This window comes from Bos indicus, chromosome 10 (genome assembly GCF_029378745.1).
Source record: "Bos indicus isolate NIAB-ARS_2022 breed Sahiwal x Tharparkar chromosome 10, NIAB-ARS_B.indTharparkar_mat_pri_1.0, whole genome shotgun sequence".
Lineage (NCBI taxonomy): Eukaryota > Metazoa > Chordata > Mammalia > Artiodactyla > Bovidae > Bos > Bos indicus.
Genome location: NC_091769.1, coordinates 43,038,153 through 43,062,435, shown reverse-complemented (window position 1 = coordinate 43,062,435; position 24,283 = coordinate 43,038,153). Strand labels below are relative to the sequence as shown.

General features: G+C 41.1%; 3 protein-coding genes across 8 annotated transcripts in view; 2 read left to right on the top strand and 1 right to left on the bottom strand.

Annotated features, from left to right (window-relative positions):
• The window catches only part of CDKL1 (cyclin dependent kinase like 1), a 52,716-nt gene extending 41,027 nt beyond the window's left edge, over positions 1–11,689 (top strand). For all 3 annotated transcript variants that reach the window (XM_070797388.1, XM_070797387.1, XM_019968642.2), the window contains 6 exons: positions 1,983–2,073; positions 2,629–2,829; positions 3,222–3,304; positions 6,178–6,234; positions 7,378–7,533; positions 9,381–11,689. In XM_070797388.1, the coding sequence (XP_070653489.1) occupies positions 1,983–2,073; positions 2,629–2,829; positions 3,222–3,304; positions 6,178–6,234; positions 7,378–7,533; positions 9,381–9,488 (696 nt within the window). In that variant the 3' untranslated portion in view covers positions 9,489–11,689. The remainder of the gene's footprint in view (positions 1–1,982; positions 2,074–2,628; positions 2,830–3,221; positions 3,305–6,177; positions 6,235–7,377; positions 7,534–9,380) is intronic.
• A 294-nt stretch (positions 11,690–11,983) lies between these two features.
• On the bottom strand, positions 11,984–23,687 carry DMAC2L (distal membrane arm assembly component 2 like). Of its 3 annotated transcripts, none has more exons than XM_019968646.2 (5): positions 23,551–23,687; positions 16,570–16,681; positions 15,476–15,684; positions 14,738–14,909; positions 11,984–12,667 (listed from the first exon to the last, which is right to left on the bottom strand). In XM_019968646.2, the coding sequence occupies exons 2-5, from the start codon at positions 16,674–16,676 to the stop codon at positions 12,553–12,555; spliced, it is 603 nt and encodes a 200-aa protein (XP_019824205.2). In that variant the 5' UTR covers positions 16,677–16,681; positions 23,551–23,687; the 3' UTR covers positions 11,984–12,552. The 3 variants fall into 3 exon arrangements, with proteins under 3 accessions (XP_019824205.2, XP_070653491.1, XP_070653490.1); XM_070797390.1 differs by having other exon boundaries at positions 14,763–14,909; XM_070797389.1 differs by lacking the exon at positions 23,551–23,687 and adding an exon at positions 23,378–23,517.
• A 98-nt stretch (positions 23,688–23,785) lies between these two features.
• L2HGDH (L-2-hydroxyglutarate dehydrogenase) overlaps positions 23,786–24,283 on the top strand; it is a 53,399-nt gene continuing 52,901 nt past the window's right edge. The window contains exon 1 of one of the 2 annotated variants that reach the window (XM_019968641.2): positions 23,786–23,925. In XM_019968641.2, the coding sequence (XP_019824200.1) occupies positions 23,786–23,925 (140 nt within the window). The remainder of the gene's footprint in view (positions 23,926–24,283) is intronic. The other variant, XM_070797386.1, reaches the window with a different exon arrangement.

Genomic DNA, 24,283 nt, shown 5'->3' with positions numbered 1-24,283 from the left:
CTCAGCCACAGCAAGGCTGGCGGGAGGTACAGTGGACTGCTGCCCAGGTGGTGTGACCTCACAGACACTGGGTAGCCTGCTTCTCCCTTGGCTTCAACATAGCCCACTCCCTGCATACAGGAAGCCAGACTCCAATATCAGAGCTTCATTTTGGCCCCAAGGGCAGTTTACTGCATTTTGTCATCCTGACAACGTCCAGGGTCAATTTCACTGGTAGGGCTGAAATGCCTTTCTCGAGCTGTTCTAACTTTTTTTTTTTCCTCTGAAGCTGCCTTCTCAGAAGGAAATATGAGAGGAGGCAGCACTTCTCCCAGCTGAGCCTCCACCTAGCTGAAGGCTACAATCTGTGTCCAAATGCGTGCGCACCAGGGAGTGTGGATGCCTTATACGTACTGCTCTTCACTGAGAGTGAGGGCCAGCAGTTTGCTGATAGCAGGTTTTAGGAGCGGGGTTGGGGAGTGGGGGGAGTGAGAGAGACGGCAGAAAGGCCCTGGTGGGGAAAAGCAGAGACACTAAGAACAAATATAATGCATACCACAGCTCCCTGGAGAGCCCCTGAAACTGTTTGGCCACATGTGCTTGGGGGGAGGGCTGTAGAAACTTGTAAAGAATTCCCAGAACAGAATAGGAGCACATTCTTGCTTACAAGTACTTCTGACCATCTGTCATCATGATATTCAAGGGTGTACCCATTATAATAATATTTGAAGCCAGGAGTAAAAAAGTGGAGATCTCAGGCCCATTAATTGCTGAGAACCAGATCTGTTGTAACAAAATAATTCAGAAATTGTCTTCTCCCAATTTTTCCAGAATAATAAATACCCGTGGGGAAACACTGACACCCGGGTCTCACCCTGAAGATCCTTTGGAGTGAGAACTAGGCCAGGCATAAGAGGAACCTCTGTCCTAGCTCCAAATTTTAGAAAGTCAAGAACACCCCAGGGTATCAGCCCTAAGCCAGAGAGGGTCTCTCGGATTGCAGAAGCCTCTAACATTCTCCTCCAGAGAGGAAAACACCAAGAAGAGAAGGTTATTAGAAACTTAAACAGTATTTTGACCCCACTGTTGTTTTTATGTAATTGCTAATTGGTTGTTTTTTATTGTTGTTGAAGATTTGTTCCTTACCAAAAAAAGCACTATTTAATAGGAAAATCATGTGAAGGTTCTTAAGCATTCTTCTAACATCACCCTGTTAAACAATGTCAGCTGTGGTCTGGAAACCACAGGTGATTTGTGTCTAAACCCTGGCAGTGGCGTGGGGGCTACATCCGGTGGGGTGGAGGAGCAGTAAGGAGACTGGATGTGTGTGGGATGGAGCTGACATCTAGTGACTCCCCAGAGGGTGTGCACTGCCTGCGTTTGTTTATCTTGTGGGGACAAATGTCAGAGCTGGAAGGGAGGTCTCTTGGCAAGCTGCTGCTTCCCGCCCATCTCTTCCTCAGCTTATCTCAGCAGGCCCAGGGCTTGTCCTGTTTACGAGGCGAAATGTGTTCTGTTCTCAGTTAAACAACTGAATTATGAATTCTGCTTAGGCACCAACTTGCAGGTCCTGCAGCCACGCTGCAGTCCTCACCCAGAGCCTTTTAACACTTTGTCTATCACCTAAGGTAGCCAGATTAAATACACCCAGTTAAATTTGAATTTCAAGTAAACAGTCATAAACACTTTAGTATAAATATGTTCCAAACACTACATGGGATGTACTTCTACTAAAAAATTGTTGTTTATCTTTCTACCCTACTTTCATTTTTCTTTTCACATTTATTGGTCCTTTAGGGCCCTCCAGGAATTGGGGTTGATTCAGGCTATGGTGGTTATGGTACTCGATTTATTTTAGGCTACTGTTTTGTAGTCTGTTATCTTAAAGGTCAGTGAGAGGTTCAAACAGCCTCAGATATTTGCTGGATATTCATGTATTTTATTTAGTCCCTATATTAGGGTTGCTCCTGTTTAATCTGCTCGGGTTTGATGTTTGTGACTAGTGCATACACAGGGATGTGAAGCCGGAAAACATCCTCGTCACGAAACAGTCTGTGATTAAGCTTTGTGACTTTGGATTCGCTCGACTTTTGAGTGAGTATCAAAGTTTTCTTTAGTTAAGTGTCAAAGCTAGAGAGATTTTTAGTATGATAAAGGATCTAAGTGCTACAAGAAGCTAGTTCTTGTATATTTAGGGCATAAGCTTGCAAGTTGCAATTACTGAAAACACACATACAGTGGTTTAAAAATGTATATGCTATATGTACATTTTATCACAATAAAGGGCTTACTAATACGTATATTACCCTTCATTTTTTGCTAAAATAGTGCTTTTTAAACTATTTTAGAAGCGTGGCTTTCAATGTTGGCTGTAGATTAGAATCATCTGGGAAGCAATAAACTCTAAAAACCATATTGATACCCCTCTAGGGATTCTGATTTAATTGGACTGGTGTGGGGCTCAAACATCAGTAATTTTTAAAAAGGACTATATTCCAGGTGGTTTTCATGTGTAACCAGTATTGCGAAGCACTGATGTAGAAAAACCACAGGTGGGGCACAAGCTTGATTTCTCAGGTCTTCCGCGTCCCCGTTCTGACTCCCTGCTTGCACTGCTCCCTCTGTTTTCCATGTCCCATCACTGGCCAGCTGGACCGAGCGACTACTACACAGACTACGTGGCCACCAGGTGGTACCGCTCCCCAGAGCTGCTGGTGGGGGACACGCAATACGGCCCCCCGGTAGATGTTTGGGCGATTGGCTGTGTCTTTGCTGAGCTGCTGTCAGGCGTTCCTCTGTGGCCAGGAAAATCAGATGTGGATCAGCTCTATCTGATTAGGAAAACCTTGGGTAAGTGCTGGTTTTTGTCCCATCTTTTGGAAACCTGATAGTTTTACCCATGTCAGGGCAGAGCCAAGTTCCTAGTCTCATCCAGTGCCCCTTACAGTCACGAAAGAGCGAAACTCTCAGAGCCTCATTGTAATGGCTCCATGAACGGTGTCCTTTGTAGGTATAGGCCCTGACTGATACAGCACCAATGGGAGGAAACCATGGAGCAGTGCTTGCTAACTGATCTAATGTTTTTGAGAGGATGAAAAACATTGTTTTCCTATTTTTAAAAAATTTTTATTGAAGTATAATTGACTTACAATATTGTGTTAGTTTCAGAAAACTATACCCAGTATTTTATAATATACATATAACTGATCTAATTTTACCTTTCTCTTTCTTCTTGTCCAAAGGAGACCTCATTCCTAGGCACCAACATGTATTTAGCACAAATCAGTACTTCAGTGGGGTAAAAATTCCAGACCCTGAAGATATGGTGAGTGACCTATTTTGGTAAGAGTTCTGCAGGTCAGAGCTACGTTTACCAGGGTATTTAAGTGGTGATCATTCTCACTCAATGAATATACATGGGGAGTTGCAGTCTAACTAAGTTTTGATAGTTAGGCACCTGCCTGAGCCCCATGGTCCACTTGGCACCAGAAGATCAGTCTAAGAGTGGAAAAGAAAACGGGGGCAAATTCGCTACAAGACCCTGGCCTTCAGTGCTAATTTACAGACAGCTCATAGCAGAGCATAGCCATCATGTTGGACAGGATTGCAGAGCTGCCTGCCCCAAACTCGCCTGTCCATCATTTTCAGCAGCTGAAGCTACAAAGCTCAGAGCTGATCAACTTGTAGAAGATGACTCCTCCAGGAAAATCCAGCATGGTCCAAACCCCTACTCTACTGTGCTCTCAGTCCCAGCCCATGGGCAGAATGGTGATGAACTTGCTTGGCCAGCCTCACTCTGATACCTGTTCTTTTGGCCAATGTGGAGAAAACACATATTTTTCAAAAACGGAAAAAATTTAAAATGTGCATAGTCTAAACCACTTTCAAGAATTTAGTCCAGTGAAATTATTAGATAAGAGTATAAAGATACAGCAAACATTTTTTGATAGAAACATGACATTCTTTAACAGAAATCATTTCCTTTAGAGAATTAAATAGGTCATGGTACGTCCTTACAATAGAAATACCACATAGCTAATAAAAATAATTAGATTCATATGTAATCACCTGATAAAAAAGGTCTGTAACATATTACTAAATGAAAAAAAGTTATAAAACAGTATCCATAATTTGACATAACTTTAATGAATTTTAAATAAATATACATGTTTACATGTACAAATATAAAATAATATGACAACCTGAAGAAAATCAGGCTATAAAGATTTTTATATTTATGAAATAAATGGCTGCAAGGTATAGTATACCAAAATATTAACAGCGAATGTCTCTTTGTGGTGGGACAATTTGCTTCTTTCTTTATGGTTTTTTAAAGTGTCTTCTAATGAGCCTGTATTATAATCAGAAACATTTCAGAGCACAGTTAAGGTCTATGAAGTCCTGAGTTCCTACTGTCTAAGGAAGGTAGTTTCACACTGAAGTGAACCCTCCTCCATCGCTCAGTTTCCAGGTGGAGGCTCCAGCCAGTTCCATCAGAGCTGTCTGTCCCTGCAAACTCTGGGCCTGTCCTTCAGTGACGTCTCCCACCTCCCACTGCCCTGCAGCCCTCCTCCGGCAGCACTGGGAATAGGAAAAGTGGGGCAGCAGGGAGCCTTCAAGGCCACAGAAGCAGGAATGGCACCTGACATATGGCAGGCGACCCAGGTGCTCCCCTGTGACCTGGACATGCCCAGTGTCACACTAAATATCCCTTAGTGAACTTCCTGTTTGCTCTTCTACCAGAGAAACCTCAGAAACAACCCAGGTTTCATCAGTGTAAAAGGCTTCCCATGGTTTCCCAGAGGTTGTCCTGCAGGGGATTTCCTGTTGACAGAAACACAGGAAGACGCAGCGTGGGGGCTGCACAGGTTGAATATCTGTGCCCGAGTCCCTCTGCCTGTCACCAACCCTGCCCGAAGGAGGCCTGCATGCTTCTGGGGCAGGGAAACCGGCTAAGCAGGCAGGATGGGCCCCTGCCTATCACAGCCAACCAGCTGGCCTCATCCCAGGCGTCCTGGCTGAAACAGCAGACCTCAGTGTCAGCAATGTCAAGGCAGTCTCCAGTGGTGCTCAGATTCAACACACAAAAATAGCAAGAGAAATAGTTTAGCTTTGGGAGTGGAGTGGGCTGCTCTTAAAGGCTCATAAAGATCTGCTTTAGGATTTTATTTTTCCCTGTTGATCTTAGGCAACTCCAAAACTGAGGCTCTTATCTCTTATCAGTGATGAATAACTGCACACTTGGGAATGGGTTGCTGTTGGCTGGTTCCCTGAACTAAGTAACCCTGTGCTCTTAAGCTTGATGGCAGCACCAGGGAACCGCCGTCTTTATACACACGATTCATCTTTGTCATTTATTTTACTCAGCCTGGTTAGCTCTTAGTTTCTCAGTTTTCCTCCTTTTTAGCCTCTTTATCAGTGGTGTGGGCTTCCCTGGTGGCTCATACGGTAAAGAATCCGCCTGCAGTGTGGGAGACTTGAACTGGCCTGTCTGCCTGACACACGGCATTCCTTCTATTTTATAGTGTTTATCACTCCTGATTGTTGCCTGCCTGTGACCAGAGCCAAATAGCCTTAAATGACCAAAGGGAGATTGATGGATGTCTGCTCAGGAGACTCTTTAAACAGTAGGGTAATCAGGGGGACAGCAGGCTCCTGTGGGACGAGAGAACAGTGTTTATTCCAGAAAACCAAGAATGTCTGTTCACCTGGGTAGGGAAAAAAATCTTTGTTACATAGCTCCCTTTAGGTAAATGTCAGTAAATGCCATAATTAGGACCCCTTTCTAGAAATGCCAAACATTATTCTGAGACAAGGCAAGTTATATAAATTGGAGCAGAAAACAGGGAAATAACAATTGCTTGACAAGTGTTTTTTTTTTTTTTTCCATTAGTATTCCCTCACAGTTTGCTACCTGAATCTGTTCTTTAGGAAGTAAAGGGGGTAAATGGTTAGGAAGAAAATTTGGAAAAGCGGTTTAGAGGATGGGGGAGAGTATAAGCTTATAAAACATTTTGGAAGTGGGGAAAGAAGGAACTTATGAAACAGACATAGGTGGGAGGTGGGGTGGGCAGAGGGTGGAGGAGGCAAAGAAGGTTCCAGGAAAATGCTTCTCGCACTGAAAAATTCAATCTGAAGTAACTTTATATTTGAATATATGCTGTAAATAAAATCCCTATTTTCTTTCTTTTTCAACAGGAACCACTTGAATTAAAATTTCCAAACATCTCTTATTCTGCCCTGGGCCTCTTAAAGGTAAAATCATGGCTTCCAACAGACCTGGGAGTACAGGGCAGCTGTATCACTGGGGAATCTGAATGATTTATGTCAATCCATGGATTGAAAAGAGTTCCTTTTAGAATTATTCTTCTCACTTGAAAAGTATATGTACTTTTCATTTTTAAAATGAGTCACATAACGGTGAAAACAACTGTAAGTATTTTTCACTTTAAATAACCCTAATATTGTACTTGAAATGTAAATTTTTAAGAGGAGGAATTCTTTTTTTTTTTTTTACAAAAAGAATCCTTTTCTTTAAAAAAAAAACAAACAAAAAAACCTGTTTAGCCATAGGATTCTTTTAAATAACCAACACTTTAATATATTGAAAGTAGGTTTCAACTTTAAAACTTGATTTCCATACACATTTTCAAAAGTATATAGCCCTTGTGTAAAATGAGGTACCAATTAAAATATTTGCAAGTTAAGGTCAATGTCCCACCCATGATAAAAAGTATTTAGAACATTTACTGATGCATTTATAATTTTAGAAATGAGACAGTTCCTTGAGGCATGTAATTGTGAGATTTAATCTATCTAAGTATGAGCCCTCTAGCCTATGGCAGAGCAAGTAGTTAAGAATGATGTAACATAGAGAGAGGTATGTCTCTTCTCTCTTACATACATGTAACACATAGGCTATTTCTGTAAGAACAAACAAAAAATGACTGATTTTAGAAGACAGGAGAACTAGAGTGATGAAGAGACTTTGCTACATACTGTATGAAGTTTATTTTTATCACTTGTAGATATTATTTTTTAAATAAAAAAACTAGGTTTTACAAAGTATAGTCAAGTGCCCAAAATGGGTTAGGAGGATTATTCTAGTGAGACAGTGAGGTGAACTCAAAAATCATGTCCTACTCCCTCAGGGCAGAGCACTGAATGCCTCAAGAACAGAACAAGGTGAAGAAAAGGATTTGTTACTATTTCTAGAACTATTTATTAATTCATTATGTGGTTACCCATTCAGGAATGATTGTGGAAGGAATGAAAGTCATGATTGGTGTGTTTTTCTTCCTTTTTCCTGAAGAGTTTAATATTTCAAAGAAGAAAAAATGATATTAATAAGTTTATACAGTTTTAGAGAGTAAGAAGAGGGGGTTTTCTGTCTTTTAGGGCTGTCTCCACATGAATCCTGCCGAGAGACTGACGTGTGAGCAGCTGTTGCAGCATTCGTATTTTGACAGTATCAGAGAAATAGGGGATTCGGCAAAACAGCATGAGAAACCAACAAGGAAGACCCTACGACAGAGCCGAAAGCACTTGCCGGGGGTAAAAATGGGGCACTGCTTTACAGAAGCATGCGAGGTTGCAATATCAGATGAGTTCATACCTGCTATCTGGTATAGAGTCTGAATCTATACTTGAGGTGTCGGTTGAGGCTTGCAGTTCCAGCATCCTGTTATTTTTGCGTGAGGACACACAGATCACAAGATCTACCGGCCAGGGTCCCAGAGACACTTACTGCTAAGGGCCCTTCTTCCTGAATCCTGAAGATGACCTTGCCTCGTGGCTCCCTGCTGCCACCCAGGGGCCAGGGCTTTTGCTGTGCAGGAGCACAGGTCCCAGACAGAGACAAGGGTGTGAATTCCGCTGAGCATGCTTCTTGTGCTTTGGAAAATGAAATTAAATTTACCCCAGGCGGCTCTCTGTCATCATGTTTACCTTCAGTATTGATTGACATTCCAGCTTTATCTGAAAAAGGAACTGTTTTCCTCCTTGACCCGTTAATCATCAGAGTTGGCTGTGGTAAACGTGGTGATGATTGCTTTCAACGAGAACAGCAGAACAGTACCTTTAACCAGAGCACAGCATCCAGGCTGCACACTGGGAGCCTGTGAAGATTTGTGATTGCTATAAAGTGGGAAGAGTGGCCTTGCATTGTCTTGTCATAAGCCAAGAGCTGTAAAGATTTAGAATGGATTGTAGTTGGAGCCACAGTTAGGATGAGCTGGCTGCTCCTGATTGCTTCTTTCATCTGCTCAGGTGCCCCTTAAGCTTTAAATTATCTTGCTTAGTCTTTCCCTTTGCAGCTTCCATTGCTGAGTGGTATCTGGGTGGTGGTTGTGAGGTTTGGAGGAGAGAAGAGGGTGGATGCTCCATTAGGAACAGGTACAACATGAAACCCAGTGCCCTAAAATAGACCAGAGTTAGGAAATTAAGAATGCTTTTCATACAAAGCAGATAGACTTTCCCCTCAGAGTTACCTCTTACCTTACTGTTTCTTTGTGTTCAGGAGTACAGCATCTTGATATAAATATTTTTACTTGAAAGAATAGGGGAACCTCACTAATTTGTATATCGCTTGTAGGTTTGATTTAAAAGTCCTGAAAAGTATTCGTTTTTCAGATACCTAAGTCCATATAGTACCATAAAAAATATGTGTTCCCTTGCCTTCATTTGACATTGAGGATGAATTCAAACATTTTCTGGCAGCATTAAAGGAGCAGTTTTGCCTTTTTAAGTAATGTAGTAGGTGGCCAAATCATCTGAGTGCTTCAGACATCAGTTTTCTTTGCTGTAAGACAAGGTATTGGCTTAAATGATCCCTAAGGTCCCAGCAAGCTCTAAAGCGTCTGCCTGCAATGCAGAAGACCTGTGTTTGATCCCTGGGTCGGGAAGATCCCCTGGAGAAGGAAATAGCAACCCACTCCAGTATTCTTGCCTGGAGAATCCCATGGACAGAGGAGCCTGGTAGGCTACAGTTTACGGGTTGCAAAGAGTCAGACATGACTGAGCGACTTCACTTCAAGGTCCCAGCAAGCTCTTAACTCCTGTGAATCTATGCTTTTTTTCCCAATACTGTTAACATGTAGATTTCCCCTTCCTTTTCATATCCTCTCAATTTCCTTTAAAGTACATGTTTTGCTTTATAATAAACAATAAATCTTGAAAAGCAGAGACCAGATTTACAGGAGGCACTGAGCTCCATGTCCATCAATTCCTCCATCTTGATTGGAGCCCCTGACCTCCAGATGTAAACATTCTTTTTCTCTCAGATCCTGGATTCTATGCAGAAAGAGTATTTCTGTGCTGAAAAAACTGACCTTTTTTTGACCGTGTTATGGATAATGAAAAAAGTGTGTGGCATTGAACGTAACTCTGTTTTGTATTTTCAGTTGCAGTGCCTACCTCAGCTGACCAGCAGCAGCATCCTTCCAGCTCTGGATAACAAGAAACATTGCTATAACACCAAGAAACTTAACTACCATTTTCCAAACATTTAAAGAGCTTGGAGATTGATGATAAAAAAAGAGTTGATCATCAATTTGAATAAAACACACATTTGGTTGAAAACAATCACAACGTTGGAAGAAGCCTCAGGAGAAAATTAAGTAACTAAGTGGGGGAGGCCAAATGGCAAGATGTGAAGGAAAATTCCAGAGGCAGTCTTCCATGCATGACAATGCTGTCCAGAACAGAAGGGAACAACTTCTTTGGATTTTCATTTGTATTTTTATTGTATCTAAGTAGCTGAGCTAATGGACAGAATATAAACTGTATCTACTGTACTCGCCCATACCTCTGGCAAAATAGAGATGCAAAAGAAAAAAGATTTATGCTATAATCGTACCAGATAGAACAGGTGAAAATGGATTACAGAATGCCCATATATTTTTTTTGGATCTCTGTTGCTTTGAGACCTGTCTCCTGCTTCTTCAGATTTTCTCATCATATTTAAGGAGGGTTTTAGTTCTTAAAAGCAAAATATTTAAAATTCCATTTCCTGCTTGTTCTAGTTCTTGATTTTTATATATGGAAACGTCTTGAATATTTGAGTCATTCAAAATATTTAAAATCATGTGGATTATCATAAAAGGACTGTAATTTATCTGCTTATATATTCAATGATGTGTTTATAGACACTTCTTACATATACTTTGGTCTTAACCTTTAGTAAAGGATGCATCTTAGTCATTTTTGCAGGCAAGATGGGTTGACTATAATCTGTCTACATTTGTTCACCCAGTTACCCTTGCAAACAATGGCATGAAGCTTGGCAGTTGACCAAGGGGTAGAACAAGATCTACAGGCTTTGCAGGAACTCAGCCTGCCAGCCTGAAAGTAATTAGTACTCCATTCTCTCCAGTTCTGCCTCAGACCTGGAGACAGAGCAACAGGCAGGACTATATACAGTGATCTGGGTTTTGGAAGAAACTGCTTATAAACTTTCACTTGGATCATAAGAGACATTATGTTTTCCCTGAAATATCTTTTTACACTCTATGTATATGTTGTATATATATGTATACTGCACACACATATATGTGTGTATATATACCAACCTAACAGCTAAACACTAACAATAATAGGCCAAAGTGATATTATTGAGAATTGCTAGCTTTGTACAGTGGTACTTAAAATGATGACATATAATTAGTTTTGATTTGGCCTATTGCTTCTATTCAAAAAGCTTTTTCATCTTTGTCCCCTGGACATAAGGGCAATATGAAGCAATAAGTCTGTTTCTTATTGCTCAACCCCATTCTTGATTGATGTGCTGCTATTTCCTAGCAGTTCTCAGCCATGGTTTTTGAAGACGTATTTTACTGTTTACTATATCTTCAAAACATTTCTTCTGCACTTTAATTTACTGCCATATTAATTTTCTTCATGACAGCATTTGACGGTTTTTACTTACTACACAGTGATCTACCAAATTCTGGCATCTGTTCAATAATTTTGAGTATCCCAGCCAGTTTAATGATAGCCTGAGGCTTCCTGATGTATGTAGCTTCTTGCATAAAGCTGACAGTGGGCTAAATAACCAGTCACAATATAATCTAATTCTTGTTACATAGACTTTGATTCAAATGACAAAGAAGGACATCCAACTTCTGCAGTAGTGTAAATTTTGTATTTTCTTTTTTCTTTACTCCTAACAATGCACCTGACGAGGCAGATGACTGCAACTGCCTAATTTATCCAGTATTTTTAAAGAATCCCATTCAGAATAGAAAAGTGTTGCCAGACTAACTTGTGGCCAATCAGGTGCTTCATCACATAGTAATCAAACAAACCTGAGATAGAAGTGGTCATTTTTTTCTGACTTCTATAAAATGTATGCTTATACTTAACCATATCCGTGATCCTTTCTTTCTTCATCATGGAATCACCACTGTTTCACATGAGACAAACATTTTCTGATTTTTTAAATGACAGTGGCAATTATATTAGTAAATAGTATATCATTTATGGCATGTGCTATTTACATAACCCAGTTTCTAAACACAACTAAAATTCATTTTTCTACTATAAGAGTGCATTACAGAAAGTGTTTATTTTAAAACTATCTCCAGTCAAGGTTATATCTAACAGAATAATGTTCAAACCAAACATATAGACATCCACAAACAAGTTGGCATATAACTAACAATAATAGAATCAGGGCCATTTCAAAGAGGTAAAAATAAAGATCTGATTTTTATCTATTTGTGATATTCATTATCACTGAGTTCTAGACATAAAGTGAATTTTGTGCTTATACTCATGGGAAATACTATCCAACATATATGAGGGAATACAAATTAGTTTCTAATTGACGTGTTAAATTTTTCCTCTTTAAGCAGTTTTTAAATTTAAGCAAAAAATAGGTAAAGCTGTGCTGGTCTTCATCATTGTTTCCTCTGGTTTATTGGAATAAGCAAAGTTATTTAAATCCAGCCAAGTATTTAGGTCTAGTTTTAATAAAACACCAGATTAAGCCTACAGACTAGACAAATTAGCCAGAAACTGTTTATTCAGAGAAAGGATGTATGTTACAAAGAACACAGATATGCAGGATCATGAGAAATGCATGCAAATCCTGGGAAGAATGGGAATGCTCCAGCAGCCTCTGATTACTTTGCATAATTGACTCCATCTCAATGAATCTGAAATTTAGCTTTCAGTTTTTCATAATTGTACATTTATAATAACATGCTTCAATAACTTTAAAATGAAACAAATTACTGTTAAATATCTGTACTATACATTTAAATCATTTTAAAGAACTTAAGTATCTACATCAAGATATTTATATAGATACCATTATAAAATAAATATATTAAAATTAAAAGGGTATATGATTTGCATTTAATATGATTTAGTGTACATAAATTCTTAATTCCAAGTTAGTAACTTTAGTGAATCACATCTGAATGTTTATTTTCTACATGATGGACCCTGCTAAAAATGTCATGATATAACATCCTTATAGTTCTGCTGATAACCATATAATATTTGTTGCTGTTAAGGATCAATTTAAAATGACACTCTACACTGAATTAAGATACTTTTTGAAATATTATTTTACTTCAAGTCCAATTTTAGCTCCAGAGAAGGCAGTGATGTCTTAAAGGCTTGAACAATTTTTTCTTTTTCTTTTACTCTAGGAAGATCACTTAGAAACAAATACTTAAGGTTCCTGTAAAAAGAAGAAAATTTTAAAAGTTAATGTAATTTGACCTTTACTCTCATAGCATTAAAAATAAATTTGTTTTATTGGCTTTTTAAGAAAGTACACACAGTACATGTTCATATCATCCTACACATTCAAAATGACTTTTAGAACAGTAGTCCTAGAGTACTACTTTAAATGAAATTCATGCTAGGAACTAATCTAAACTTTGGAAAGTTTAGTTCTGGTTATGTCAATAATTCTGCTGAGTTTTTCCAAATATGTATATTATGGCATAGAACTCCTTTGCATGTTAAATATAAAATATGACATCAGTTGTAGTTATGATTTTTTGAATCTGACACTAAAAGTAAAAACAAAGCAAAAATAAACAAGTGGAAATACATCAAGTTGAAAGGCTTCTGCACAGCAAAGAAAAGCATTAACAAAATGAAAAGGCAACCTACTGAACAGGAGAAAATGTCTGCAAGTCATATATCTGATAAGGGGCTAATATCCAAAATATATAAGCTCATACAACTCAACAGCAAAAAAACCTGAACAATGCAATTTTTAAAATGGGCAAAATATCTGAATAGACATTTTTCCAAAGAGGGCATACAGATGGAGAACAGGTACATGAAAAGATACTCTACATCATTATCAGGGAAATGCAAATCAAACCACAATGAGACTGCACCCTACACTTGTTAGAATGGCTGTTATCAAAAAGACTAGAAATAAGCGTTGGCAAGGATGTAGAGGGAAGAGAATCTTTGTGCATGGTTGAGGGGAGTGTAAATTGGGGCAGTCATATGAAAAACAGCATAAAGATTCCTCAAAAAATTAAAAAAGAACTACCATGCTGCTGCTGCTGCTGCTGCTAAGTCGCTTCAGTCGTGTCCAACTCTGTGCGACCCCATAGATGGCAGCCCACCAGGCTTCCCCGTCCCTGGGATTCTCCAGGCAAGAACACTGGAGTGGGTTGCCATTGCCTTCTCCAATGCAGGAAAGTGAAAAGTGAAAGTGAATTTGCAGAGTCTTGTCCGACTCTTAGCGACCCCACGGACTGTGGCCCACCAGGCTCCTCCATCCATGGGATTTTCCAGGCAAGAGTACTGGAGTGGGGTGCCATTGCCTTCTCCGTATGATTCAACAATTCTATGTTTCAGTATTTATCTGAAGAAAACAAAAACACTAACTCAACAAGACATCTGCACACCCATGTTCAGGGCAGCATTATTTACAATAGTCAATATACAGAAACAACCTAAAAGTCCACTGATGGGTCAGTGGATAAAGAAAATACGGTATATGCATATATGTAGTACTGAGCCATAAAAAATAATAAAATTCTGCATTAGCAACAAACCAGATAGACCTTGAGGGTATTATGCTAAGTGAAATAAGTCAGAGAGAGAGAGACAAATAACTGTATGATCGCCTATATGTGGAAGCTAAAAATAAAGAAGCAAGCTCACAGATACACAAAACAGATTGGTGGTTATTGCCAAGCCGGGGTGAGAAGCAGGAAAATGGGTGAACTGTGTTATGTTTCTGCTTTTATTTTAAATGAAATTGAATTTTAAAAATATGAATCTTAACCTAGAAAGGAAAAGAAACTGGGGAAGTTCTTAAAACAACTCAAGTTTCTGTTACGAGATGAAGCCACAAAGCCTGAACTAATGTAAGAGACAAACAATCTTGTACTTTTGGTTCTAATGTTTAAGATTTCTCAAACTTCCTGTGATGCTGAGGTTATTGGCAGACCATGGGGGAAAAATACTTTAAAGGATGAGGAGGAAGTATAATAGCTGATGTTTACTGAGAGCACCAACAGCTTTAATAGGCATCATGCTAGGTGCTTTATGTAATTGATTTTTTAAAAAAAGATGCTTCCTAAAAAATGCAATACAACTATAAGATATTAAAGTTGATAATTTCAACTGTTTTAAAGTATTGTGGCTGAAGGTTAAATCATTTTTTTAAATTCTGTTTTTCAGAATTAAGAAAAGATACCATTTATCAACTGTTTTAAATTCTGATTATTCACCTTAACATGATTATCAAGTTTCCATTCTGACACTAACCACCTACCTGAAATGATGCAAAGCAATGATACCTTTGTCTGTGACATTCCCACATGAAATTATTTCCATTTCCAACATGCTTTTTTGTAAATTTTCAAGTTGGCTAAGTCTCTCCAAACAACCATCCTCAATATAGTGACACTTGCATAGTCTTATTTTTTCAACATACTGTAGGCCTTCTGGAGGGGAAAAAAGCACAGTTTAAGAACCTGCTTTACCATTAAGATGATCAACTGTCCTGGTTTGCCCAGGACTGTTCTGGTGTCAGGACTGAAAGTCCTAAGTCCTAGGAAACCTCTTAATCCCAGGAAAACTGGAACAATTAGTCACCCTATTAACCACACAAAGTATTCACTACATGGATTGTGCTGACAGACAGAGCCATTCTACAGTCAGATGCCCATGCACTGAGGAATAAAATGCCCACACAAGCAGAGGCTGTGTGGATATAATTATTTCTACATTAGTCAGGGTTACTCAATGACAGAAGTTTGACAAAGACAGTTTGACAAACAAGACCTTAAATATTAAGTTGATAAACCACAGCTTGGTTTGGAGAGAAAGGAGAGGAGGGTACTTGTAACCTCTATTTAACTTAAAAATAAATATCATACACAAGAAGATACAAGCTGGATTGGACTGAAAAGGGCGAGAAGGACACCCATATGACTATAAGAGTTTCAAGTGCAACCAAAGGTCATTGCAAATCACCTGAATTTCCCATAACAAATGGTGGAGGACTTACCCATGTGATCAAATCCGATGCTCATGATACAGGAATCGGTGGCGTCAATCGCCTGAATCTTGTACTTGTCCAGAGGGCCTGTCGGGAGATGGTTGTAGTCCTTCTGCCACCTCTGCTGGCCGTGGTAGCGCACCATGGCCCCGCAGCGCAGCAGCCACTCTGACGCTGCCCTGTCAGGGCCCACGTCCCTGATGCGGTCATGATCCACTCTGTGGGGATGAGGACAAAAGCAGGTAGCTTTAACTATAGTCACTAGCTTCTTAGCTATGTTCACCAACGTAAATATGGAATAGCAACTACTTTTCACTTCACGTGATGAGGGAGATAAATCCATGAAAAGAAAATATTCAATGGTAGCTCTACTTGCTACCATTTTTGCTTTTGTTTTCAAGTGAACACTGTCAAAGCATTTTTTTTTTTAAATCTGAGTTTATCAGGCAGACATGGGTCTTCATTAACTCTTATGCAGCATAGTAGCTTGACTCCAGGAGATACTCAGTAACTATGTATTGAACGAATGACAACACTTGGTTATAATTTTTATTAATGATAAAAGATTTAAAAAGAGAATAATTTTGAACATTTGTTCAAATTAATGTCCTTAAGTGATCTTTATTAATTTTTACTTATGCCTTTTTCTCTAGTTAGTGGTATTAATGCTGTATTAAGCAATGAGGAGGTTAGTTTTGCCAGTTTCAAAATAAGCATGCCACCAAATAACATTTTTAAAACTTGAATTCACTTGATGGTATTCAAAAGGTTAACTACATTGCTTAAGTCACAGAATAAAATATTCTAACATTATTGAGCTTTTCTGATTATAAAAATAATAAAAGATCATTTTTAAAAGCTTGAAAGGCACTGAAAGAATGAATAAAAAGAATCACTGAAGTCCTGTAACCCAGTCAGTCACAGTTAATATTTTATAACTTATCTCTTTTTGGTCTTAATTCAATTTTTTTAAAGAAAATTAGGATCATACTGCATACACAACACAAATAACATCTGAAATATAAGAAAACCAAATTAGCCACTGGGAACTCATCGAGCTGAAACAATCCCCATGTTTCTTCACTTTAGTATGGGTAACTTACTTGTTAAACACTGCATTCAACCAGCCCCAGAAGTATCGGGAGTCACGTGACCATGGGAGTTTCTTTAAGCCACAGAGCTGCTGGGAAATTTTTCCAAACAGCATCATTTGCTCTAGACACATAAAATAGTATTCATATTAGATCATCAGTTGGCAATCAGAATCCATACATACAGTAACTTACTTCACAACTTCAGACTCAATGTTCTTGTGATGATAAAGCTGACTCATTTACCCCTCAATAGTTATTGAGCAAGTTACTACTGTTTGTTTTCTTGGTTTCTTTTGCCGCAAAGGAGAGGCCAAATTGGATGGTCTCTATGGTTCCTCCCAGCCTTGACATTAAGTTATACTTGTTCGAGCTTCAATTGGAGTCCGCCTACAGTGGCGCCACCTGGTGTCCATTCAGGTAGTGCAGTTACAGATTTACCGAAACCAGTTCCAGTCCCACGGAGAAGGCAATGGCACCCCACTCCAGTACTCTTGCCTGCAAAATCCCATGGGTGGAGGAGCCTGGTAGGCTGCAGTCCATGGGGTCGCCAAGAGTCGGACACGACTGAGCGACTTCACTTTCACTTTTCACTTTCATGCATTGGAGAAGGAAATGGCAACCCACTCCAGTGTTCTTGCCTGGAGAATCCCAGGGACAGTGGAGCCTGGTGGGCTGCTGTCTATGGGGTCGCACAGAGTCGGACACGACTGAAGTGACTTAGCAGCAGCAGTAGTTCCAGTCCCAATCCACATTTCCAGTATCAAAATGACAAACTAAAATCATCTAAGGGTCAATGTATCAAGGTTAAGACACTTAGATCCAGAAAAGGAGTGGAATCATGGAAATAGATCTTCCTATGACAAGAATTGATGCTTTTGAACTGTGGTGTTGGAGAAGACTCTTGAGAGTCCCTTGGACTGCAAAGAGATCCAACCACCTGGGAATGCCAGGTGTTCTTTGGAAGGAATGATGCTAAAGCTGAAACTCCAGTACTTTGGCCACCTCATGCGAAGAGTTGACTCAATGAAAAAGATTCTGATGCTGGGAGGGATTGAGGGCAGGAGGAAAGGGGATAACAGAGGGTGAGATGGCTGGATGGCATCACCGACTCGATGGACGTGAGTTTGAGTGAACTCTGGGAGATGGTGATGGACAGGGAGGCCTAGCGTGCTGCGATTCATGGGGTCACAAAGAGTCAGACATGACTGAACGACTGAACTGAAGTGAACTGATGACAAGATTGTAAGTAGCCCCCAGAACAGTGCAAACCAAGAACTATGCCAGGGCAGCTGGGAAAGACTAGACAAGCAACTTAACCTCTCTGACCCTTGGTTTTCTCATTTATAAAATGAGATGATTGGCACAGATGATTTCCAGCTGTAAAAATCCATAACCATGAGTTGAGAAAGTGATTTCGGAACCGGGTCTCAACGTGACTTATGGTGCCAGGTGGAGGGGGGTGAAACACAGACAGATGATACACTGTCTTTGAAGAGCTGACAACTTAATGCAGGGTAGAGTGAGCTAAAACAAGTGACCAGGTAGTTAAAATAAACGATGGAGCCTGAAAAATACCTCAAAAGAGTTCAAGACAAACAAGGATTTCAACAGACAAAGATGCCAAGAAAAGGTAGGTCAGGTGACTAGCTGTGGTGGGAATGTTTAAGACTTATTGTCGTTCAGTTGGCTTAGAACATGGGGGTCATGAGGAGACAGACAATGTACACAGTCCCAACAGGAAGGGTCTCCTGTGATCAGCCAGAGAATTTGGCTTCTGCAGGTAGCTAGCAGTCACTGAGCTTTCAGCACAGAGCACTGGCATGGTCAGAACTATGCTTCAGGAAGATTACTCAGACAGCAGCAGCAAGAATGAGGGCCATTCAGAGATGAGGAAACTGAAGCCCCGATATTAAGTAACTCACTGACACCCTAAAATCCTGGAAGAAGGTGGGGGTATTAATAAATGCGTGTCTTTAAAGGGACTTGCCCAGTGTTTCTGGGCTAATTGTTTGCAATGCAGTGCTGAAACCTGAACCTAGCTTTTGCTCTAATTAGTCAATGGCTCTTTCTTCAGTCCTTGAATGGTTCTAGAACTCAAGAAAAAGAAGAGAACTAGAGAGTCCTGAGAGGGAACCACCTTAGAGCTGAGGAAATGCCCGAGGATGTTGAGGCTGTGAACAATGAGAGCTGAGGTCTGAGGACAGGACCCTGGGGTCATCTACTACCTTCTTCCCTGCTTTTCCGCCATTACTCCGCCTTCATTGCTACAAACGTGTCCCCGCGCTATAAATACTTCCTCCCACATTCTCAGATCTTCCCTGCTTTTGATTAAATCTCTCACCACCCGTGCCCACTTCAGTAACTCCTTTGGCTGCCAACCATATTTACAAATTGGGTCTTTCTGAATTCATCTCAGGCTGTTCCCTCCTAGTTCCCTCCTAGAGTCCTCCCTGCCCGCCCCTAGAATCCTATGAAAATCTTTCCCAACCTCAAGACTTTATTCAAATACCACCTCCATCCATCTATTCATTCATGCAATATTTAAAGTATGCAGAGCAAAAGGAAGAGCAAAAATCACACATTCATTTCAATTATTCCTAACACCAGGCACAGCACCATCCCCTAATGCAAGTTAAATAAATACTTGGAATTAACAATCTTCAATGGCTGATGAATTTTCATGCAGAAACAAAGAAACTGTCATTAAGCAGAAAAATTAGAGAAGTATGAAAACTGAAGTCACTTGATTCATTTTGGTCAACCTTATATTTCAGCTTAAGAAAAAGACCAAATTTACTTCAGCTTATGATCTCTAGAAATACTGGATATTATATTCAAAATAATTTAAACATGAAAATTTTTATTTTTCAGTAAACCTAAAAAAATAACTGGTAGGTTTTTGCATTCTCAACTGTAATTTTGTTAAAATCGATACTGGGAATTTCAAATGAATTCAAGCAGCTATCGCTAAGAAAGCTTTCTAGAGGAAAAGAGGAGACCTCTGGTGGTGAGTTGGTGAATTTAACTTTAATAAATTAAAAGAAGGGCTTCCGGGAAGGCTCAGCAGATAAGGAATCTAACTGCAATGCAGGAGACACAGGAGACTCAGGTTTGATTCCTAGATAGGGAAAATCCCCTGGAGAAGGAAATGGCAACCCACTTTAGCATTCTTGCCTGGAAAATTCCATGGACAGAAGAATCTGGCAGGCCACAGTCCATGGGGTCGCAGTCAGACACAACTGAGTGACCAGGCACACAAATTAAAAGAAACCACTCAAATTCAAGTTAAAAAATAAACATTACTAAGCTACTGCTGTGATAACTCAAATTATTTTAAAAATTCTTCTTACTATCATAACATGGCTTGGAGCCGTAAGTTTTTTTTTAAAAGATGTTTCCAAAAGTTGATAGTAAGTTTGTGACTTAGAGAAAGCCAGACCTCTAATGTGTGCCTCAAAATAGGAGATGGAGAGTTCTCCAAGTTGCATAAAAACAAGTTTCTTTTAAACAGTGCAAGTTCTCTTTTTATATATTAAACAAAATTACTTAGGTGGGCTATTCAAAATGATGGCTAACTTAAGGGTCAAAAAGACTAAACTAGCCAACCTGTTCTTGAGGGCAGTGAAAGTGTGGAGAGAAGGGTGAGGTGGTATCAGAATTGGGGAGTTTTCCCCCCAGATTATAACCCCACTTCACTGGAAATCATCCATTACTGATGCCAGTTCTTATTCCTGATGTATCTAGAGTCTAGTGAAATAGAGTGACAGAGCACTTCCTTAGGAATTAGAAGCCAAAGTCACCCTAGGCCAGTATCACTTGACACTCACTGAACTAACTTCTTATGGGTTCTGACCTAGATGGAAGGTGAACATGAATTCTTAGCTTCAGGAGGATGTGGTGGCCAGAAAACAAATGTCTCTAGCCAAAGACATTACAGGGTCAATGAATGTAAGGTGAGCTCTTGATTTGAGATAATCGAGATGAAACAAATTAATGTACAGTCAAGACTAGGTGAGAAGCTAAGCAGAGAAAATTTTATAAAAGTACATGTGTATTTTGAGTTCTTTCACTTTGCTAAACTAGGAAGTACAAGCTCAAAGCTCAAAATCACAGAAGAGTAAAACAGTCACTACTATGGACTGATTCATGAAACCCTGACCACAGACCCTAGATTGTAGAATTCTATACTCAACCTAAGGAGCCTGGTGGGCTGCAGTCCATGGGGCCACTGAGGGTCGGACATGACTGAGCGACTTCACTATCACTTTTCACTTTCATGCACTGGAGAAGGAAATGGCAACCCACTCCAGCGTTCTTGCCTGGAGAATCCCAGGGACGGGGGAGCCTGGTGGGCTGCCGTCTGTGGGGTCACACAGAGTCGGACACGACTGAAGTGACTTAGCAGCAGCATACTCAACCTAGTAACAAATCAACTACAATCCTGTGCAATGGTTAAAATAAAAAACAGTGATAGTACCAAAAGCTGGCAACACTGAAGAGGAACTCGATCACTCAACATTGCTGGTGGGAATGTAAAATGGTACAGCCACTCTGGAAAGGAGTTTGGCACTTTCTTACAAAGCTAAACATGTGCTTATCAGATGACCCAGCAATTGGACTATTGGGCATTTATCCCAGAGAAATAAAAACAGGCTCACACAAAAAGCTGTACACTAAGTTTTATAGCAGCTTTATTCGAATAGTGAAAAAAACTAGAAGTAACTCAGATATCCTCCAAAGGGTGAATGGTTTAAGCATGTTGTGGTACATTCATACCATGAAATACTTCTCGGCAATAAGACAGAATGAACTATCAATACAGGCAACAATTTGGATGGATCTCATGGGATAATGCTAAGTGAAAAAGTCAATTCCAAAAAGTTGCATACTATATAATTTTGTTTATGTAACATTATTGACATGTCAAAATTTTAGAAAGTGAGAACAGAATGGGGAAGAGGGTGCCTTGCTGGAGGGATCTTGGTGGTGATGGATCTGTGCTGTAGCTTGCCTGTGATGGATACAACATTCTACACATGGGGAGGTCCCTGGCGGGCCAGTGGTTGGGACACTGTCACTGCCAGGGGTCAGGGTTCTATCCATAGTCAGAGAACTACGATTCCACAAGCCCCACTGCATGACCAAAAATAATAAGAAGAAGAATCTATACAGGTGTGATCAAATATGTACAGGACTAAACACACACACAAATGCAAAACAGCTATCCGAATAAGATCCATGGGCTGCTCCTGGTTATGTTGTTGTATCAAACTTTTACAAGATGTTACTATTTGAGAAGACTGGGTAAAGGGTACACAGGATCTCTACTGTTTCTTACAACTGCATGGAAATCTACAATTAACTCAAAATTCAAAATATTAAAAAATTTTCTAATTAAAAACTAAAAAATGAATATCTTATTTTTCATTTGTGATGAACAAGCAGGCAACATTCCACATTATTTTCACAAATAAAGAAAATATGCATAACTATCCAGGTGATAAAAACCATATAAACATAATAAAAACCATCATTTTATTGAGCTCTTAAAGGGCTTCCCTGGTGGCTCAGACGGTAAAGCGTCTGCCTGCAATGCGGGAGACCTGGGTTCGATTCCTGGATCAGGAAGATCCTCTGGAGAAGGAAATGGCAACCCACTCCAGTATTCTTGCCTGGAAAATATCATGGATGGAGCCTGGTAGGCTACAGTCCATGGGGTCGCAAAGAGTCGGACACGACTGAGCGACTTCACTTTACTGTGCTTAATCTGATGAGTCTTATCTTGCTCATAGGACAAAAGTCCTATGAGAGGGACCCTACATCACTCATAGTTCACAGAGGAGGGGCTAAGGGAAAGGGGTGACTCCACTTTCCCAAGCTATGTGATTAATAACTGGAGCCAAATTCAGACAGGCAAGTGTAAGTCCTTCCAGCAATAAAGTTAGTGCCCATGGGATAATTAATGGTGTCCGACTCCTTCCCACTCCATGGACTGCAGGCCGCCAGGCTCCTCTCCACAGACTTTTCCAGGCAAAAGTACTGGAGTGGGTTGCCATTTCCTACTCCAGGGGATCTTCCGGACCCAGGGACTGAAACTGCGCCATCTGCATTGGCACTGGAGGCATATTCTTTACCACTGCTCCATCTGCTAAATCCAAATAAAGTAATACAGTTACATCGTTCTATTTTTGTTTTGCTCAGCTGTCCTGACCCTAAAAATTAAAAAAAAAAAAACCAAAAACTTCCATCAAACACTGACAACAGGTGTTAGGCACAGAACTAATCTAACACAGGCCTTTCAGAGATTACACAGCCCGCTTCCCTCATTTTACAGCTAAACAGGGGTGAAGTGACATGCACAGGTGAATCACTGTTTCTAGGCCCGCAAAGCATATTTAAAACTACATGTCAGTCCAGTATTAAAAAAAAAAAGGAAACAGATCGCTAAATGATGGCAGAGACCGAGCCGTCTGTTTCATTTATTCGCTCAATATTTACAAGACCAATAATGAATGACATGTCAGGAGCCACATATATGGATGGCCAGAAAACAGCAGACTATCAGGCGTCGCCATGACAGAGCCTCCGTCTGGAGAAGGGTAGGGCTGGACAGTGCCCTTCAGTGAGCACTTCGCTCTGTAGGAGACTCGTTGGAGACAGAGGTTCTCCGCAAGGAGCCGCTAGGGACGTGGGGAGGGGCTAGGAAAAGGCGAGGTTGAGAGGGCGGAGCCACGAGAGACGCGGGGAGGGGTCGAGGGGGCGGGGCCTAGCTGGAGGAAAGGAGGGCCTCTGGGCCTGCCCAAACGAGAATTTTCACCATCGTCATCCCCAGACTTTCTCCTGCGGCGCGAAGTCCGCTGGGCTGTGCAGGTCGAGGACGCGTGACTCGGCGGGCCAGATTTTCAGTTAGCCAAGCGATGGGAGAAGGGAAAGGGGAGAGGGTGACCACGACTAGTCCCGCCCCTCTCGGGGCCTAGCTCCTCTACTCACAGCGTCAAAAGGAAGGAGCAAGCTGGCGTCCCCAGCGTCTACGGCGGCGCAGGCCTGCCCTTCGCCCTCCGCCGCGCGCGTCTATTGGCCACTGGCGGCTGCGCCCACGTGGGGCGAAGGCGCTCCCTTCATTGGGCTCTGCTTGGGGGGCGGGTCTAGAGGGCGCTGGGACCCGGGCATTGCAGGTCTCAAGGGCTGGCTTCTAGAGCTTGAGGCAGGGAAAGGGGTGCAGGCGATGGTACCAGCACTGCGTTACCTGGGCAGTGTCTGCGGACGGGCCCGCGGGATTTTCCCCGGGGGCTTCTCCGCGGCGCACACACCCGCGTCGGGGAAATCCCGGCTGTTGTGCCAGGGTGGCCGCAGAGCCAGCACCAGGTGAGTACCCGCTGGCCCGCCCCCCGCGGTCTCCGCTGCCTCTCTTGGAGGTGCCTAGTGCTGGACCTCTGCCTCTGCTTTTCTTCGCTGTCCTCGGCGAGAGAGAAGGTCGGGATCCTGTGAAGCCCGGGCTCCAGCCTCAGATCCCAGGAGCTACCTGCCTGGATCCCTCGTAGGCTTGTGGGCGAGAGAAGAATAAGAAAGGCAGTGTCGAGTAGAGGTCAAGAACAGTCCTGGCTTTGAATACGACTCCACCGCTTCCCATTCAACCCTGGGCGGGTTACTTAAGCTCCTTTAAGGCTCAGTTGTGAATTGGAACGTAGTCTCTCGCGCAAGTGGTCGTTTTGAGGATTACAAG

Bases quoted from the DNA above. Each gene is read 5' to 3' on its own strand.
- DMAC2L (XM_019968646.2), bottom strand. From the start codon at position 16,676: ATGATGCTGTTTGGAAAAATTTCCCAGCAGCTCTGTGGCTTAAAGAAA. The intron at 14,910-15,475 runs GTAAGTCCTCCA...TTTCCCCTCCAG, and splicing joins CATCGGATTTGATCACATGG to AAGGCCTACAGTATGTTGAA. The intron at 12,668-14,737 runs GTAGGTGGTTAG...TTCTTTTTACAG, and splicing joins ATTGCTTTGCATCATTTCAG to GAACCTTAAGTATTTGTTTC.